The sequence below is a fragment of the Eutrigla gurnardus genome (genome assembly GCF_963514095.1).
Source record: "Eutrigla gurnardus genome assembly, chromosome: 14".
NCBI lineage: Eukaryota > Metazoa > Chordata > Actinopteri > Perciformes > Triglidae > Eutrigla > Eutrigla gurnardus.
Window position 1 is genome coordinate 4,729,709 of NC_139937.1, and position 19,498 is coordinate 4,749,206.

The 19,498-nt window shown below is 44.2% G+C and overlaps 2 protein-coding genes across 3 annotated transcripts in view; one reads left to right on the plus strand and one right to left on the minus strand.

Annotated features, from left to right (window-relative positions):
* Positions 1–5,222, plus strand: part of tmem245 (transmembrane protein 245) — a 12,390-nt gene extending 7,168 nt beyond the window's left edge. For both annotated transcript variants that reach the window (XM_084026171.1, XM_084026172.1), the window contains 11 exons: positions 500–604; positions 693–775; positions 860–950; positions 1,045–1,143; positions 1,243–1,374; positions 1,638–1,760; positions 2,311–2,456; positions 2,539–2,639; positions 2,738–2,912; positions 3,728–3,922; positions 4,000–5,222. In XM_084026171.1, the coding sequence (XP_083882297.1) occupies positions 500–604; positions 693–775; positions 860–950; positions 1,045–1,143; positions 1,243–1,374; positions 1,638–1,760; positions 2,311–2,456; positions 2,539–2,639; positions 2,738–2,912; positions 3,728–3,922; positions 4,000–4,048 (1,299 nt within the window). In that variant the 3' untranslated portion in view covers positions 4,049–5,222. The remainder of the gene's footprint in view (positions 1–499; positions 605–692; positions 776–859; positions 951–1,044; positions 1,144–1,242; positions 1,375–1,637; positions 1,761–2,310; positions 2,457–2,538; positions 2,640–2,737; positions 2,913–3,727; positions 3,923–3,999) is intronic.
* The window catches only part of stx17 (syntaxin 17), a 300,626-nt gene that overhangs the window by 120,071 nt on the left and 161,057 nt on the right, over positions 1–19,498 (minus strand). The window lies entirely within an intron of this gene.

The following is a 19,498-nucleotide window of genomic DNA, read 5'->3' on the forward strand; positions in this document are numbered from 1 at the left end:
CAGTAACAGCTTGTGTGACATTAACACACACACATGCACATGGAGACTAAAGCTTTTATAAACTAGTTGTTGATGCAGTTCTGGAGCATTGAGAAACCTGAGTTAAGAATTTCAACACATTTTTTTATGAAAGAATGCACTTTTTAAAGGCTTTTTAAATACAATACAGTGACAGAAAAGTCATGCATTCCAAAGAGCACAGCCTGAGTTTTGCACTTGCATGCTGCCGTGTTAAAAGGCAAGGATGTGTGCATGCATGTGTGCAGGCGTCCCGGCTCACTCAGTCAGCTACCTTGCTTTTCTCAGGGCCCGAGGGGGCAGCTTTCATATCCCAAATGGCCTCTTCACTTTGGAAGGACGCAGGTTTCTCCATGTGTCTGATCACTGTATGTTTCCATCCTCTCCAGAATTAGACTGACTTTGTATCTGCTCTCTTTCACCTCCCCGTTTCCCCCCTCTCCTCTCTTTCTTCCCGTCTGTGTCCCCTCTGTTGCTGTAGATGGTGGTGTGGTTGGAGCGATCTCTGGATAAAATCATCAGCATCTTCATCATCTTCCTCCTGGTCACAGGGACCCTGCTCATGGCTCTGCTGCTCACTGCTATGGTACTGCACTCTTTCATTCCTTCTGATTACTTCACATTTCAAAGACACTGACATCGTCTTGGACACCAAAGTAACTTTAACGTTCTAGGTTCACCATGAAAGTGTTCACATCATCGACGTAACCGGTAATCTCATCAACGAGACGGTGTCCAACCATCCAGAATGGGCCAAGTATGACACTTTACTCTCATCTTATGAGCATCGTCCTCTGGTTTGGAGTTAATACTTTCTCTTTCTTCTCACGTCCTCCTCTAGTTTGCTGCCGGAGACTCGTGTGGTGCAGAAGGCTCTGAATTCAGCTGCTACTAACGTGTATCAACACGGTCGAGAATGGATAACACAAAAAGTAAGAATAACAATTTGTTTTCCATCGACTTTTCTGACTCAACATGGAAGAGAAACTTAATACTTATGTTATGAATCTGCCTTTTTTCTTGCAGCTCCATAAAATGTTAGGAGAAAAGGTGAACAACACAGCTGTGATTGAGAAACAGGTGTTGGAGCTGTGGGACCGACTGTACCATTCCTGGTTTGTGAAGGTCAGCCCACTCCTTTTAGCTTCTTGATGTTGAAAAGACTTTTTTTTCTTTACCTCTAAAAAAAATAATCATACACCAATATTCCATGCATTTTCCCAGAACCAGACCCACGCTGGACGCCACCGCGGTCAGAAGATGATGGTTCAGAGAGGGAACAGCTGGCTGGTGGACTACCTGGACTGGAAGGACATCGCCTCCTTTCTGCAGGAAAACATTGAGACTCTGCTGTCTGTAAGTGTGGCTGTGTTCAACGCCATCTTCTGCATCAGGATTTGCATGTATTTTGCTTTCAGAGATCTGCTGGCCCATCATCATTTGTGACACCGTGTCTGACTTAAGCCACATCATTTGTTTGTCATTTGTATTAACATTTTAATTCTGAGAAGCAGTGAATGGATTTGGATAAAATGTAAATCATTGACATATTTATGACTCCGGGTCTCACAGAGGTGCACAGTTCTCCTGTGGATGACGTGTTTCCTGTTGTTTTGCAGATCCTGGAGTCTCTCTGGGTGGTGATGAGCAGAAACGTCGGCCTTCTCATCTCCACAACTACGACCCTCCTCACCGTCTTGTTCCACAGCGGCACGGCTCTGCTCAACTTTGTCCTGAGTCTGGTATGAAACCGTAGAACACCCGACACAAACTTCCATGGGTTGAGTTTGATTTATTGACATTTATTGACATTATTCATTTGCATTCAACCAACAAAAATCCCAACTGAGGGTAAATCGTTTGTAAAATGGACCTTTTAAAGTTAATATTTACTGCGTTTTTATTTGCAGTGACAACAAGCACAAACATTTCAGCTTCAATATAGATTTATTATTATAACATTTTATAGGAACACAACGTCTTTTAAAAAAAGAAATGTTTTAATTGTCTGGATAGTGAGTCTTTTATTTATCCCTTAATTCATACTTATAGATCTATAAGTTAAAAAAAAACTGTAACTTTTTAATGGAAGTGTTTGTAACAGATCTGGAAGCTTAATGCATCTGTGAAGAACATGATTATTATGAAGGTTCATGCTTTCGTGGTAAATTAGACCTCCATGTGTACTAGACGACTCTGCTCCTTCATGTTTTTCTGAACGTAAACACAGATTGAATAATCTGAATTTGTTTATCTCCAGCTAATCTTTGAGGCGTTTCTATTCATCCGCAGGTGATTTTCCTGACCACGCTCTTCTACCTGCTGAGCTCCAGCGGTGAATACTACAAACCTGTCAAATGGGTGATCAGCCTCACCCCCCTCTCCCAGCCCGGACCGTCCTCTAACATCATAGGCCAGTCTGTAGAGGAGGCCATCAGGTAACACAAACAAAACCATTAGCTCATCTCAGCATGTTTCTCAAGGAGATTCCTTTTTTCACCTTGTGTGTTTTCTTTGAAGAGGAGTGTTCGACGCCTCTCTAAAAATGGCCGGCTTCTATGGCCTCTACACTTGGCTCACTCACACCATCTTTGGCATCAACATAGTCTTCATTCCTTCTGGTGAGTCAGCGTGTTCCCAGCAGACCGTGACGTCACTGTACCTGCCGAGCCACAGACCGTTTCCCTCACTCTCTGAACCCCTCTCTCCTGGCCTGCAGCTCTGGCTGCCATCCTGGGCGCCGTGCCGTTCCTGGGGACGTACTGGGCAGCGGTGCCGGCGATGTGTGACCTGTGGTTGGTGCAGGGCGAGGGTGTCAAGGCCCTGCTGCTGCTGGTCTGCCATCTGCTCCCGACGTATTTCGTCGACACGGCTATTTACTCTGACATATCGGGGTATGTAACCATGACATTTAAATTTCAACGGACAGGTTGCCATCCAGAGTTGATTTAGAAAGGAAACCATTCTGTTAGTGAAGTCGATAAACGACCAGCTGTTTGATGAAGACCTAACAAAAGCAACATCTGGAGTTAAATAATACACCCCACATAATGAAAGAGTCAGCTGTTATTGGCAGTCCGCCCCCGTGTCCGCTTCCGTTGGTGTGTTTTCTGGAGCGCCGCCCTTCGTGGTCAGGACTTCATCTGATATGTGTCAGAAAAAATACCAGTTGAGATGCCTAAGGGAAGAGGAAACACAAAGTTGCACTGCAGACAAATATTTTGTGACATTTCTTTTCTTTAGAACCCTATTGTTTCTCCTTCCAGTCAATCATTTATATTATTAAGTATTTCAAAAGCAGGCTTTGAATTAATGGCGTGGGCTCGGTTATTTCAGCATGCAGTGAAAATCAACTTTGAGTGTTAAAAGCCATGAAAAAGATTTGCCATTTATATATTTCTGTCATATATATTTTTTAATGGTTTATATATAGTTAGTTTATTATTTGGCAGTGCAGCTGCAATCGGGGACCCATTTAAAAACATCTGTGATGATGTATTCACACCACAAATGGATAGCTGCCATAAAGCTACGTATTAATGAGCTACATTGAATAGTAAAATAAAAAAAAAAATTGACTACTTTTGTAACGTTTTGTGTGCAATGTAATGTAAAATGGAGGACATGATTTCTTTTATGTATATGTGAGGTCAAATGTTTTTGTTTAGGTATTTCGTTGTTGATCTGTTCCCTGTTCTCCGTGTCCCAGGGGTGGACACCCGTACCTGACAGGTCTGGCGGTGGCCGGTGGAGCGTACTATCTGGGTCTGGAGGGCGCCATCATTGGGCCCATCCTCCTCTGCATCCTGGTAGTTGCAGCCAACATCTACAGCGCCATGCTGATGAGCCCCAGCTCTGCGGCGCCGACCCCCGTGCAGTCCACCTGGCCACAGCACCCCCACAGGTAAGCATCAAAACTACACCTGATCAAACCTTTAAACAGGAGAATGCAACCATACCATTCCTGCTCGTCACCCTCAGGACCGTCGCAGACGCCACGCCGACCATCCTGAAGAAGAACAGTGAGTGAGAGCGAGGGGGCGTATCCGTGTGCCTGGCTTCTTATTGGCTGTTTCCCTATTGGGGCAATGCTCCCCTCCCTGAAGCTCCTCCCTACGCCGCCCGGCTCTACAGGGTTGGCCCCGCCCGAGAAGAGACGGCGGCGTAATGGCTGGTCACCCATGATGCTGTCTGCTTACCAGAGCTGTTTCTCTGAGCAGTACGGCACCAGTTGCTCTTTTTCAAGACCCTAAAATGACGAGCGTGAGCGTTCATTCTAATCCCTAACATGGACCAATGACATCACATTGGGCATGGCGGTTATGAATGACGGAGCTGTTGATGCCCGCCACACTATCCATCAGAACTCCAGTGCCTAAACTGATTTTATAATGCTTTGAAAAAGCCTAAACTTACTGTGTGGTTTGTTGTGAATAGAAAGATGGTATATTTTATCTACAAAGCCCCTGATTTCCGCCCTGCACACCCTGGCGGTGTTTTCAGCTACACTATGTGGTTTTGCAGTATTTGCATTCCCTACCTCTCTTCTCGAGGTAGTGGCGTGGAGGTTTGCCATAGAAGTCCTCACGTCTGGCTCAAATAAGGAGTTGCTGACTGTTATTTAGTTTAACTTAATGTGTCGTTCACGTTTCAGTGATAGAAGCTGTGAGTTTGCAACGCCAGGTCTCTGCTTTGACAAAGACCCATGAACCAGGCTACGATACCGTTACTTCACCTCTTTTTTAGACATTTTTAACAGTTAGTTGATCTGTCAGAATTGAAGCATGTTTACACTCAGAATAACTTGATATTGTCAAGTTTGACTGAGTATTCCTGTGAGCACTTTCGAGCGTGTTGTGTTTTCATCAGAATTTTGAACTCGCACACCTCAAATCGATTAGGTCAATTGTCTCCATGTTTTCTACCCAACTCATCCCGCCCGTGCTTCACACTGTAACTACAGTCGGAGTACTTTTATGAACAGAGTACAAAGTAGTTACCATCACTTGAAGCTGTTAGGATGAATTGTGTATGTAATGCAACATTTGGATGGTCTGTGTCTGCTGTCTGAAGGCTGTGATGTGTGCTGGGTTGTTTGGTTTGGCAATGGTTTACACGTTTAACTAAATGACTGTAGATTTCACTTGGTACTGTTGCTGTTTTCTTAAATTATGCACTGATACAATAAACACCATCATTTAACCAGCAGTTGCTTTGTATTATTATTGCTCATTTGACCTACTTTATGTTGTTGGGTAGTAAAGGTTAAAGGTTATAAGCACAAATCCTGGAGTTAAATGTAAGACCCTTTTTAACAGCCATTACACAGGTTTATTATGAAGCGTAGAAGAAGGGAGACGAGATGTTTTCTTTTTATGTGTGCACGTTTCCTGTGTGGCTCCTGAAATTCTTTGAGAACTGCTGGTATAGTGTGTCCTAAAACTAGTCATAGTAAACAGGGATTTACTTTGTCTGCTAGCCTGTTTTCGGACTCTTTATTTAATGAATTACTCAAAGCTCTGTTAGTAGTAGTATTCTTATTTCTCACCAGGAAATCATAAACTGATTTCCACCACACAGGCCAGTTAAAGTGGAGGGTTGAGCTGTAATACTGAAAAGCTTGCAGGTGGGATTTTTTTGTTTAACTCTGAATATAAACCAAATCTAAATACAAGTTTTTGTATTGTACCGTGTTTGTGTGCGTTGAGTCAGACGGCGTCGTCTGTTCTGTGAAGTCTTGATACTTGACTGTATGTTATGACATACTTTTTTGTATTATTTCACCTTGTGAGTCACCGTGGCAAAATATGGTGCTGAAGACACCTACAGTATGTAGCAGAACCACAGACAGTTCTGAACAACTTGCCAGATATTTATATTTCTGTCTGACTATTTATATTGCATAAGTGAATTACAAACAGTTAAATGATTAACCCCCCCCCCTTATCTTCTGGACACACACTGTAAATAAAGAACACCTCACAACTATGGGGTATCACACCAGTATCCAATAGCAACCACAGAACATGTCACCTGGAACACCATGGAATCTTTGATCTTTGATGTCTTGATGTCATCCCAGATCAAAGCCAGTGGAAATCTATAAGAAGAAGTGCCCAATGTTGTTCTTTATACAACTTACAGTCAGAAGCCAATGTACTTCAGTGACAAAGTTGTGGTGATGGAAAGTGCACCGAGCAACTACCAGAACAAGAACACCTTGGTTCAGCACGACACAGAGATGGAAGATATTGACTTTTTTTTTGACCCCAACTAGCTTCTATGACAGTTCAATGGAGGCAGAAGTACAAACTTTGGACGACAAAGCGAGACTCACCTCCAGCAAAATAAAAGGGAGAGTTCTTCTTGATGTCGATGGAAACCTGATGAAGCTTTTCCTTGATCAGACTCAAGATCGCAACAATAACAGACAGATGCAAATGGAGATAAGTGAGTTGAAAGCCCGGCTGAATATAGCTCTGACTCAAAAGGGCCCCCCTCCATCTGCATGTTTGAAAAAAGCTCAGAGAGATCTGCAGAAGCAGATCTCCATCAACAAGGACCAGCATGCTGAGATGCTGAATATGCAGGCAGAGAAAGAGGCCCTCATCCGTAAAAAGGAGGCTAGCAGTCAAAAGGGCCGCCCTCCATCTGCATGTTTGCAAAAAGCTCAGAGAGATCTGCAGAAGCAGATCTCCATCAACGAGGACCAGCATGCTGATATGCAGAGGATGAAGGCAAAGAAAGAGGCCCTTCAACGTCAATGGGAGGCTAGCAGTCGCCCTTTGGCTAAAAAGGGCCCCCCTCCATCTGCATGTTTGAAAAAAGCTCAGAGCGATCTGCAGAAGCAGATCTCCATCAACAAGGACCAGCATGCTGAGATGCAGAATATGAAGGCAGAGAAAGAGGCCCTTCTACGTGAAAGGGAGGCCAGCAGTCTGCAGCTCAGTGCTGAACAGCAGCTCCTTGCAGTTGCTAAAACCAACGTGGAGAAGTTACAACAAGAGTTGAGCAAGGTGGAGGGAGCTCTCCAACATCGGGTTGAGGAGACTAAGAAGGCCCTGGAGAAACCCCAGGCTTCCCTTCAAAGTCCACACACAACCAGCACCGACGAGGACACAAAGCTGGTCACAGACTTCCCTGAGGGAATCATCGGCAACCAGGAGGAGAAAATCAAAAATCTCACGGATGCTCTGCAGAAAGCAGAGCAGGAACTGAAGGCCGAACGTGTCCAGTCGTTGGAGGAGTTGGCGAGTGACCGCCTGGTATGGTGGCAGGAGAGAGACTCCCTGGTAAAGGAGGGCCTGAAAGACAAAGCTTCCTATGAGGCTCAGCTCAAGAGTGACCAGGAGGAGAAGTTATCTCTCCTTCAGGCCACTGAGAGCCTCAGACAGGCTCTCCAAGAAAAAGAAGAGGAGTTGAAGAACACAGAAAGCTCCTTGAGGTCCCAGCTGGACGACGCTCAGAGCCAGATCCCGAAGAAGAAGAAGAAGTCATGGTTTAAAAAGCTCTTCACGGGACATAGACACTGATGAAAACACACACACATACACACACACACACACCAAATTGGCCCAAAAATAATGTATGCTGTTTTATAATTCCTATTTTTTAGGAATTATAATGCAGATATATATTAATATTTTAAAATAAGGGTGGCACAGTGAATTGCACTGTGTCGTGTGGGTTTTTCACCGGGTGCTCCGGTTTCCCACAACTACTCAAACAAACCAATTTGGCCCCAAATATATATATGATATATTCTTCCCTTGTCCACGTGGGTTTTTCACCGGGTGCTCTGGTTTCCCACAACTACTCAAACAAATCAATTTGGCCCCAAATATATATTTGATATATTCTTACCTTGTCCACGTGGGTTTTTCACCGGGTGCTCCGGTTTCCCACAACTAAAATACAAAAAAAAAAAAAAAAAAACACTCCATGTGAAATATATATATATATATATTAAAAAAAAAAAAAAAACCCTCTCCGGGAACCATCACCTTACCGTGGTGGAGAGGTTTGTGTGTCCCTATGACCCTGAGGGCTGTGTTGTCTGGAGCTTTGTGCTCCTGCTAGGGTTTCCCATGGCAAATTGGTCTCAGGCGAGGGGGCCGGACTAAGAATGGTTCAAAAGACCCCATGTCTAAACGAGGAAGAAGAGGAGTGACCCAGCTCGGAGGAACCCGGGGCCCCTGTCTGGGGAGGGAGGGCCTGTCAGCGAGCGCCTGGAGGCCGGGCTTGCCACAGAGCCCGCTCGGGCACAGCCCGAAGAAGGGACATGGCAACCGCTTCTCAGCCATCCTGTGGGCTCACCACCAGGGGAGGAACCTGCAGGGTAGTGTTGCTTTCGTAAACGTAACGAAAATTATGACGAAATATCGTCGTCAACGAACCTTTATCACGTGAGAAAAACGAGACGAGATGCAACGAAAATGCTGGTCATGTGACGATAACGATAATTTAATGTATAATGCAATATTGTAGACGAATAAAAACGAGACTAAACGTGGTTTACAAAATAAAAACTATGCTAAAACGTGTCTTCATTTTCGTTGACCAAAACGAGACGAGACGAAATGTTATATCATTGTTTCGTCTCGTTTAGTCGCGTTATTATTAGTAGGCTCGTTCCAGATGAACTGCGCCTCGCCTGGAAAGCAGACGAGAGCAGCAGGAGGCGGAGCCTAAACGCTGCGCTCCAGTCAGACAGTTTCCATCGGCCTTCGAAGATTTGACAGGAAGTCATAGAAAAAGTTACATCCTGTTAGATGCGATCTGTAGGCTATTTGTAGTTTGCGACCTCCTTCGCATTTATCTGTATTTGTTCATAAATATCTGTGGAAATCAGATCGGAATACTTTAGTAATCCCTCGGGAAGTTATACAGCTGCAGTTATAAGAGAAAGAAAAAGAGTCAAATAAGTATAAATATTAGTAATATTTATTGCCATTTTTTGACACTGTATTAAATGTAAGAAGCTGGTTCAGACTGCTGTTATGGTTGGTAGAATAGCCAAATATTTACCCACAAAAATATTAAGACAAGTGACCCACGCTTTAATTGTCAGTCAGGTGAATTATTGTGCTGCCGTTTGGGGTAATGTTGGAGTGGGAGAAATAAGTAGACTCCAGGCTGCACAAAATAAGGCTGCAAGAATTATTCTTAGATGTCCAAATGATACCCCTATTGAAGAGCGATACAAAAAACTAGAGTGGTCATATATCAGGGATATAATAGCTAGAAATGTTCTTAAATTATTTTATAACTTACATGTTAAAAAGAAGCCAAAACTGTTGATAAGCAGATTCCAGCAGGTAAAAGACAGACATTTAGTTAGCACAAGAGCAGCTAGCACAAGTGATTATGTTTCACCCAGGACTAGGCTTGTAACTGGTAATGTTTTGTTTTCGGGCTGTAAAGCTATGAAATTGTTTACCTGATCTCACTAGGAATTTACCAGAAAAACATTTTAAACAAAACATTAGGGGTATTTTCTAAGAAGTATTTGAACTCTTTTATTGTAATTGCATGACTGTGATTGAGGGTATAGTTTTTATGTAATATTATCTGTATAAGTTTTGTTTTGTGTGTATAATGCCATTCATGTGTTGTAATGTATGTTTTTTGGTTTGTGTCTGTTCTATATTGTGTTTCAGTTATATTGTATTGTGTTTGTATTGTATTCTGTAATGTTTTTATGCTATGGACTCTTGGAAGAATAGCCCAATTGGGCTAAAAGAGATCCAAATAAATAAACAAAACAAACAAAATGAAATGTTTATCTGGGTAGTGCTGCTTTCGTTAATGAAAATGATGACTAAATATCGTCGTCAATGAACCTTTATCCTTTATATGAGGAAAACTAGACGAGACGCGAAAATGCTGGTCATGTAATAACATATTTGGTTGGTAAAATAATATGTTGTTAATTCAAATCAGAGCGTCTTAAGTGTCTGGAATAGATGTATTCTTGAGTGTATAAGGTAACAATAATATAACAATAAGATAACCTTGTTTGAATTGTGAAATGGGTTTGGCTAAATATAATCTTTGACTAAAATTAGACTAGTCAGTTTTCATTGACATGGACAATTCTGACTAAAATAAGACTAAAATGCTCACACTTTTAGTCGACTGAAACTTGACTAGACTAAAAATAGGATGGACATGACTAAAACTAATAAAAACTAAAATGATAGCTTGAGACAAAGACTAGTGTTACGGACTAGTCGGGTCTATGGAGATTTAAACAGAAGTAACATGATGCTAGTCCTAACCTGGAGTGCGTGAGAAGGAGAAAGACCTTGGGAAAGAAGCAGAGCGGAGATGGACTGGTTTTCACCTAGAGAGGAGTGTGGAGGTGGGTCGGCCTACCGGAGATAGCTGGTCTTCCAGGACGACACCACCGCCAGCTCAGACCTGTGCTCTCTCAGGAGCGGCAAGCTTCGTCTTTGGTTTTCAGTTCAGAGTTTTTAAAAGAATGATGGTGGATCGGTCTTCGTGCACCAGACTGGTTCTCAAGAGCTCAGGTGCGTCTCGTCTTCAGACTCTCGTCCCCTGCTGCGTGGCGCTCACTCAAGCCACCACTCAGGTGAGTCTCCTTTTCTTAATTCCAGGGGAGGAGACCACACCCCTCTCCAAGTGAGGTTATCTCAACCTCAGCACCGCTTAACCACACCCCTTAGATCTCTCATGAAAACCAGTCCATTCATTCGTGAAAACAGAGGGAAAAGAAAAGAAAGAAGAGGAGCTACAATCCCTCTACTCCTAACATTCCTCCCCCCCTGCAACAAAAAAAAAACCCAACCCAGATCCACCCTATTTGTTTTTTTTTTCTATTATTATTCTGTTTATCCATTTTTATAATAATTTTCTTTACTTTCTTAAAACCTCAATATAGCCATCACATTAATACAGCACACAGGGATTGCGACTATCCATTTGAAAGGTGACGCAAACGTCTCATAAGTCTGTTAACCCAAATACCTTAAGTGCCAGCAATGATGCACTATTGCACTCCAAAACTTTTCACATACACAACTAATACGCTCACCCCCTTGACAAGGCATCTGCAATGACATTCTCTTTTCCTGGCAAATGCACCACTGTCAAGTTGTATGGTTGCAAAAACAAGCTCCAACGGAACACTCTCTGACTTGATGTTTTGAACTTTGCCAGGAATGTTAGTGGGTTATGGTCAGTGAAGACCACCAGATCACCTCCAGCACTAGAGACATAAACTTCTCTAGTGTTGAACTGCTAGAACAAGTGTCAGGGCCTCCTTCTCAATGGTGGAATATCGCTTCTGATGGCGATTCAGTTTCTTAGAGAAGTATGCCACAGGCCTGTCTATACCCGACACATCAGTCTGCAGTAGTACTGTCCCCACTCCAACATCACAAGCATCCACTGCCAACTTGAATGGGGCAGAAAAGTCCGGAGCAACCAGTACTGGTTCACTAGCTAAGATAGCCTTAACCATCTCAAGAGCTTTCTGACAATCTACTGACCAGCTGAACTTGACTCCCTTTTTCAGTAGGTTTGTTAGTGGTGATGTCACAGCTGCAAAATTTGGAACAAAACGTCTATAGAAGCCACACATTCCTAACAGGCGCATTAGCTGCCGCTTCGTTTTTGGCACAGGCAGATCTAAAATGGCCTGCACTTTGGCAGTCCTAGGTCTAACAGAGCCTTGACCCACCTGGTGCCCCAAATATGTGACCTGCCCTTTTCCAATCTCACACTTAGGCAAGTTGACTACCAGCCCCGCTTGTTTAAGACGGTCAAACAGCTGTTCAATATGTTCCATATGGTCAGACCATGAAGCACTGTAACAAACCACATCGTCCAAATATGTCACTGTGTTCTGTAATCCAGAGGTGACCAAATTCATTAACCTCTGAAAGGTTGCTGGGGCATTTTTCATGCCAAATGGGAGGACTTTACAGCGGTACAAACATTCAGGGGTAACAAATGCAGATACATCTTTGGCCCTTTCTGTCAAGGGCACTTGCCAGTAGCCCTTTAATAAGTCAAACTTAGACACGTATTGTGCATTGCCAATCTTATCTATGCAATCCTCCAATCTGGGTACAGGATATGCATCAGTTTTAGTTACGTTGTTTAACTTTCGGTAATCAATACAAAGGCGCACAGTTAAATCAGGCTTGGGAACAAGGACTAAAGGAGAACTCCACTCACTCGAGCCCTGCTCAACCACCCCAATTTCCTCCATGTACAGAAACTCTGATTTCACCTGAGCCCATTTCTGTGGGTTCATCCTGTAAGGATGCTGCTTAATGGGTGTTGCCTCACCAATGTCCACATCATGAGTTATTAACTTTGTCAAACCAGGTGTATCGCTGAACAGAGGCCTAAACTGCTCCACTAGCTGTACGACATCCTCCTTCTGCTCTGTGGTGAGATGACTGAGTGACTCTCTGAGATTAGCCAGGGCGCTGGAGTTCCTAAGCCTAGCTGTAACTGGCTCACCTGAACCAACCCCATCATCCTCACTCTCCCCATCCTCCACAGCAACCTGAGATGTTATACAGACTACGGACGAGTCACGAGCATAATAAGGTTTCAGAAGGTTGATGTGACAAAGCCGTGATTTTTGTCTCCGGTCAGGGGTTTCAATAACATAATTACAATCACTGACCTTCCGGACAACCTTATACGGACCATAGAACTTCACCCCCAGCTTGTGTCCACACCAACAACACCAAAACCTGGTCTCCTATGTTAAAAGTCCGCTTCACTGCTTTTCTGTCATATTGGATTTTCATCTTTCCCTTAGCTGCTTCCAAATTACTCCTGGCCAGGTCACAAGCTGTATGCAGCCGGTCCTTGAAGGATGCTACATACTGCAGGACACCACCCCGAGCATCTGTCTGGGAAGCTGACTGCAACAGCTGCTCTTTCACCATCCTCAGTGGTCCCCTTACTTGGTGGCCATAAACGAGCTCAAAAGGGCTAAAACCAGTAGCCTCATTCACAGAATCTCTGATAGCAAACAATAAAAATGGTATTGCTACATCCCAGTCAGTTGCGTAACTAACACAGTAGGTTTTAATCATAGATTTTAAAGTCTGATGGTACCTCTCGATTGCACCCTGGGACTGGGGATGATAAGCAGATGACATGATTTGTTTGACCCCAAGCTCATGCATCACTTCCTGAAATACACCAGAAGTAAAGTTGGACCCACGATCATGTTGGACCTCTAATGGTAAACCTACTCTAGAAAAGAAATGCAGCAGAGCTTCCACTACGACCTTGGTCTTGATTGATCTCAACGGCACAGCCTCCGGAAATCTGGTTGAAACATCCATAATGGTAAGAAGATACTCATTCCCTTTCTTAGTTTTCGGCAAAGGGCCGACACAATCAATCAGAACCCGAGAGAAAGGCTCCTCCATGACAGGCAGAGGGCAGAGAGGAGCAACTGGGATTGTCTGGTTGGGCTTGCCCACAACCTGGCAAGCATGACAGCTACGACAGTACGACACCACATCTTTATGCATCTTAGGCCAGTAAAAATGTCTACTGACTTTCTCTTGAGTTTTACGGATGCCCAAATGACCAGCCATGGATACCTCGTGAGCCAAACGAAGGACTTCCCTTCTGAAACTCTCAGGTAACACAATTTGAGTAATCACAGTCCACAGCTCATCAGCAGGACGATCACGAGGTCGCCATTTTCTCAACAAGACGCCATCTTGGAGAAAGTAACCTTCAGCTACATCCTTCATATCCTCAGCACTAGCAGCTGTCTGTCTTAAAGGAGCTAAAGAGGGATCCTTTTCCTTCTCTGATATAAGGACTTCCCGAGAAAACTCGGAGCAAGGAGACACCTCTGCCAGCCTAGCAAAGAAAGTATCAGCTAAACCATCAGATACTTCATCTTGCTCATTAGCATTCCCCTGTATAGCAGTACGAGCCTGAGAACGAGTCACCACACACCCTGTAAACACCTCAGGATGCTCTCTCTCCAAAGCTACGGTCTCAGGGGCCTCACAAGGTTCCTCACTCACAACGGGTGTTACACAAACTTGAGTACCAGCTAAATCATTGCCTAATACAAAGGACACGCCTTCAATTGGCAAGGAGGGAATGACACCCACCACTACTGGCCCATTCACAATATTAGATGTTAGAAATACTTTGTGCAGACGAACACTCACAAAACCACCGCCAACTCCCTTCACAGGTGTGGAAGCTTTTAAATAGGAAGCAGACGGTAGGTCCATGACACCTTGAACCATTAAGGACTGCGTAGCTCCTGTGTCCCTCAGGATGGATATTGGGACCATTTCACCATGGGGTGCACCCGAAACCGCTCCTTTTGACACAAAACCTTCAAACCCTTTTGCTACCTGGCAAGATGGCAGATTCTGGCTGTCCACTTCACAGGGACTGATCTGAGTCTGAGCACTAATCAAGCCCACAATTTTCCCTCCCCCACTATTCCTCTTGAGATTGGGACAACTGGACTTAATATGGCCTGGCTTCCTGCAGTAATGACAGATGACATCACTTCTGGGAAAGTATGGTTTCTCATACCTTTTCCCAGGCACTGGAGACTGGGCAGAGGTGGGAGCAGATTTTTGCATACCAGCTTCTGTTGGCCTGTCAAATGCAGCTTGCTTCCTATCCTGTCTGCTAAATCTTCCTTTCCAAGGTGACTCTCTGTGGATCAACTCATAAGAATCTGCCGCCATAGCAGCTTTTCTTAAATCAGTAACGCCCAACTCATTTAGATGTATTTCCATGTGCCGGGGTACACTGATTTTAAACTGCTCCACCAGCATAAGTTGCCGCAACTCTTGGAAATTGTGAGTTTTAGTGCTGGCCAACCACCTATCAAACACAGCCTCCTGTTGCCTAGCCAAATCGAGGAAAGTCTCACTTGACTTGCACTGCAGAGACCTGAATTTCTGTCTGTAGGCTTCTGGTACCACCTCATAGGCTGTGAAAATCACTCTCCTCACAGTGTCATAGTCTCTGCTGTCAGAAGCATCTAAAGCTGCATAAGCTTCCTGAGCTTTTCCTTCAAGCACACTCTGGATAAGCAGCGTCCACTTGTCCTCGGGCCAGTCTAGCTCGCGGGCAATTTTCTCAAAAGAGTCAAAAAAAGAGTTCACATCACCCCGATTAAACTTAGGCATGAGCCTCAAACAGCCGGAAACATCAAATCGAGCTTCATGTTTACGTTGTAAAGCAGTGTTGTTCACTTTAAGTTTTTCCTGCTCCAAAGCCAGCTTTGCTAACTCAAGCTTCTGCTCTCGTTCTCTTGCTGCCACTCTAGCCAATTCAAGCTGAAAAGTGCGCTCGTTCTCTCTCTCCCTCTCTTTTTCCTGCACAGGGTCATGCAAACGCAACACTGAAATGAGAGTCTCCACAATTTCGGGCTTTTTAACATCTGAACTAACCTCTACCTCACAATATTGAGCAACTGCGAGCAAATCTTCCTTTTTAAGCTTACGCAACTCACTGCGTCCAAAGTCACTCTCACAAAACACTTCCGCCTTGAAAGTTGTCATGGTTACCGCTTCCAAACACTCACCAAAGTAGGCTAACGCAAAAGAGACACGCTCTCACCAATTACCCTTCAGGTAACTAATACAAAATAGCCATACCAACTTATAGCGAGCAAAAATGAGACAGCCGGTAGCTCACTTAATTACCGGGACCAGATACAAACACGAACCGCACATCGAGCGTCCATGAACCACAAACCGATACACTTCAGTACCCACCGGAAACACCAGCCACAACGAGCCGAAGCTATCCGCCAAACCAAATCGTTACCATCAACCTTTAACCATATACCCTGGTTTTTGTTAACCTAAACGCACACAGTAAATGCTATAACTTAGCTTAGTTTTGCATACACACACAAACATCCGTTTTTAAAACGAGAAGGCGACACCGTGCAGCTACTCTGCCCGTAGCCGTATGTCCGTGGCCTGCCGCTAAACCTAGCAACATACAGTTTTTAACGAGCTGAATACAACTCAGTCGTGCCTCTTCTCGCAAACAGGATGCCTGGGTGTAACTCTCTAACTTCAAAGAGGATCCCGGACGAGCCCCCAAATATGTTACGGACTAGTCGGGTCTATGGAGATTTAAACAGAAGTAACATGATGCTAGTCCTAACCTGGAGTGCGTGAGAAGGAGAAAGACCTTGGGAAAGAAGCAGAGCGGAGATGGACTGGTTTTCACCTAGAGAGGAGTGTGGAGGTGGGTCGGCCTACCGGAGATAGCTGGTCTTCCAGGACGACACCACCGCCAGCTCAGACCTGTGCTCTCTCAGGAGCGGCGAGCTTCGTCTTTGGTTTTCAGTTCAGAGTTTTTAAAAGAATGATGGTGGATCGGTCTTCGTGCACCAGACTGGTTCTCAAGAGCTCAGGTGCGTCTCGTCTTCAGACTCTCGTCCCCTGCTGCGTGGCGCTCACTCAAGCCACCACTCAGCCCCCCCGCACACACAGGTGAGTCTCCTTTTCTTAATTCCAGGGGAGGAGACCACACCCCTCTCCAAGTGAGGTTATCTCAACCTCAGCACCGCTTAACCACACCCCTTAGATCTCTCATGAAAACCAGTCCATTCATTCGTGAAAACAGAGGGAAAAGAAAAGAAAGAAAAGGAGGAGCTACAATCCCTCTACTCCTAACACTAGACTAAAACTAAAAGTAAAACAGGCCGCCAAAAACAACACTAGTCTTTACAGATGGTCAGTGTGTCAGTGAGGCTTTGGGCAGATGGATAGAATAAATCCAGAAAGCTACAGTACAGCTGCTGGTAAAGCCAGGCATCTCTGCAGTCTCCAGTTCAACAAACTCATCATACACACAGTATTTAGATGACTAAGATGTTAGACATTTAGTCACAGGAAATAGAAGATATCATTCTCAATCTGCTATAATTTAACGATGGCATACACTATTTTTAAACTGACAGGTCTATACAGTCAATCTGTGCTGAATGTGGGACAACAGACAATGTAGGATAATTAGTGCTGAAGTGTAAAGTCTGTGTGACAGAAACAATGCAGGCGGGACGACGTTGAAGATGATGTTTTAGGAACAGAAACAAAGCATAGTCATCATCCTTATTTACTGATGCTGAATTAATGCACAACCAACCAGGTGACTTCACACACCGAACATACCCAACGTAGTAGCAGAATTTAGATTGAAGAAGACCATTTTCCAGTCGGAGACTTTATGAAATTCATAGGAAGAAAGGAGAAATGGAGCAGATGATAATACATCTTATTAGCCTCCGTGAAGCACTCAGGTTCAGCTGTTTAAAATCAGCACTGTAGCTTGGAAAAGCTGGTAATGTAACATCTGCTGTTTAAGGTTACATCTTTTTAAACATGAAAAATGTCTGAGCAGATAACAGCTGAATGTATCCTGTTAAAGCATATTAATTAATTAAAGCCATTAGATGGCTTTAACCTCCTGATGTTCTTTTTCTTCTCTCCGGGTTCTCCGGCTTCCTCCCACAGTCCAAAGACATGCAGGATGGGGATAGGTTAATTGGTGACTCTAAATTGCCCGTAGGTGTGAATGTGAGTGTGAATGGTTGTTTGTCTCTACATGTTGGCCCTGTGATAGACTGGCGTCCTGTCCAGGGTGTACCCTGCCTTCGCCCAATGACAGCTGGGATCGGCTCCAGCCCCCCCGTGACCCTAAATACAGGATAAGCGGTAGAAAATGGATGGATGGATGGATGTTCTTTTTCTTACACTTTTTCTTCACACCACAAATGGATAGCTGCCATAAAGCTACGTATTAATGAGCTACATTGAATAGTAAAATTTAAAAAGAATGTGACTACTTTTGTAACGTTTTGTGTGCAATGTAATGTAAAATGGAGGACATGATTTCTTTTATGTATATGTGAGGTCAAATGTTTTTGTTTAGGTATTTCGTTGTTGATCTGTTCCCTGTTCTCCGTGTCCCAGGGGTGGACACCCATACCTGACAGGTCTGGCGGTGGCCGGTGGAGCGTACTATCTGGGTCTGGAGGGCGCCATCATTGGGCCCATCCTCCTCTGCATCTTGGTAGTTGCAGCCAACATCTACAGCGCCATGCTGATGAGCCCCAGCTCTGCGGCGCCGACCCCCGTGCAGTCCACCTGGCCACAGCACCCCCACAGGTAAGCATCAAAACTACACCTGATCAAACCTTTAAACAGGAGAATGCAACCATACCATTTCCTGCTCGTCACCCTCAGAACCGTTGCAGACGCCATGCCGACCATCCTGAAGAAGAACAGTGAGTGAGAGCGAGGGGGCGTATCCGTGTGCCTGGCTTCTTATTGGCTGTTTCCCTATTGGGGCAATGCTCCCCTCCCTGAAGCTCCTCCCTACGCCGCCCGGCTCTACAGGGTTGGCCCCGCCCGAGAAGAGACGGCGGCGTAATGGCTGTTCACCCATGATGCTGTCTGCTTACTGTGGTAGAAATCAGTTTATGATCACCTTGTTGGGGTTGTAGCTGGAGCAGATTTGGTTATCAACAGTTAATTATCAATATCAATATGATTATCGGTATTAATAATTATATTTAATATATTATCATGATATAATCATGAATAAACGGGGCACCACCCTGGGATCAGGGAAAAGATAACCTAAACCTGTATTCAGTCTCAATATAAAGGTTTTATACTCACATGCTGTAGCGGCAAAAAAAAAGGAACTTATTTCCTTCCTTCCTTTATTTTTCCTATTTTTCTGTGGCCGCTACTAAAAAAGGACAAAGTGCTTGACGCGCAGGAGCGCACGCAAAAACAAAAGGTCAGGAGAGTGAGTAGCGTATAGAAGTTGACTGTTTTATTATAAACAAAAAAGTAATTAATTATGAATCAACAATGTATCAACAATGCTGCGCCTGGCTGCGGTCAATGACAGTTTTGCCCATGATTGTGCCATCCCCCAGCCCATTTGAAACCTCGGTAGGTCCTGCCCTCACCACCTGAGGAGGGAGGAGCTCACACAAAAAATCCAGGTTAATGAACAAACACAAAATCAAACAAAAAATTTAAATAAATTGAGGAAACTTAAATGCGGCTCCTACACACCGGCCCCTAATTGTTCTTTATAGAATCAATTAATATAAATAAGGTTAAGTATAAAAGAAAAAGGAGCCGTTTAATTACTAGTAATTAATTAAGAAATAAAGTATATACATTACAGCATAGTCTTTTACTCTTCACTCTCTAGGAGGTGGCATAGCTTGGTCACAGGCCTTTCGATGATTGAGGTCTTGGTCTGCAGTTTTACTGAGCGAACCAGACCTCCTGCATCCGCTCTGATGTCCAGCACTCTGCCCAGTGGCCATGATCCTCTGGGAGCTGTGGGGTCCACCACCACCACAATGTCTCCAACCTTGAAATTTCTTCTGATCTTCATCCATTTTTGCCTCTCTTGGAGCAGAACAAGGTATTCCTGCGTCCATCTGCGC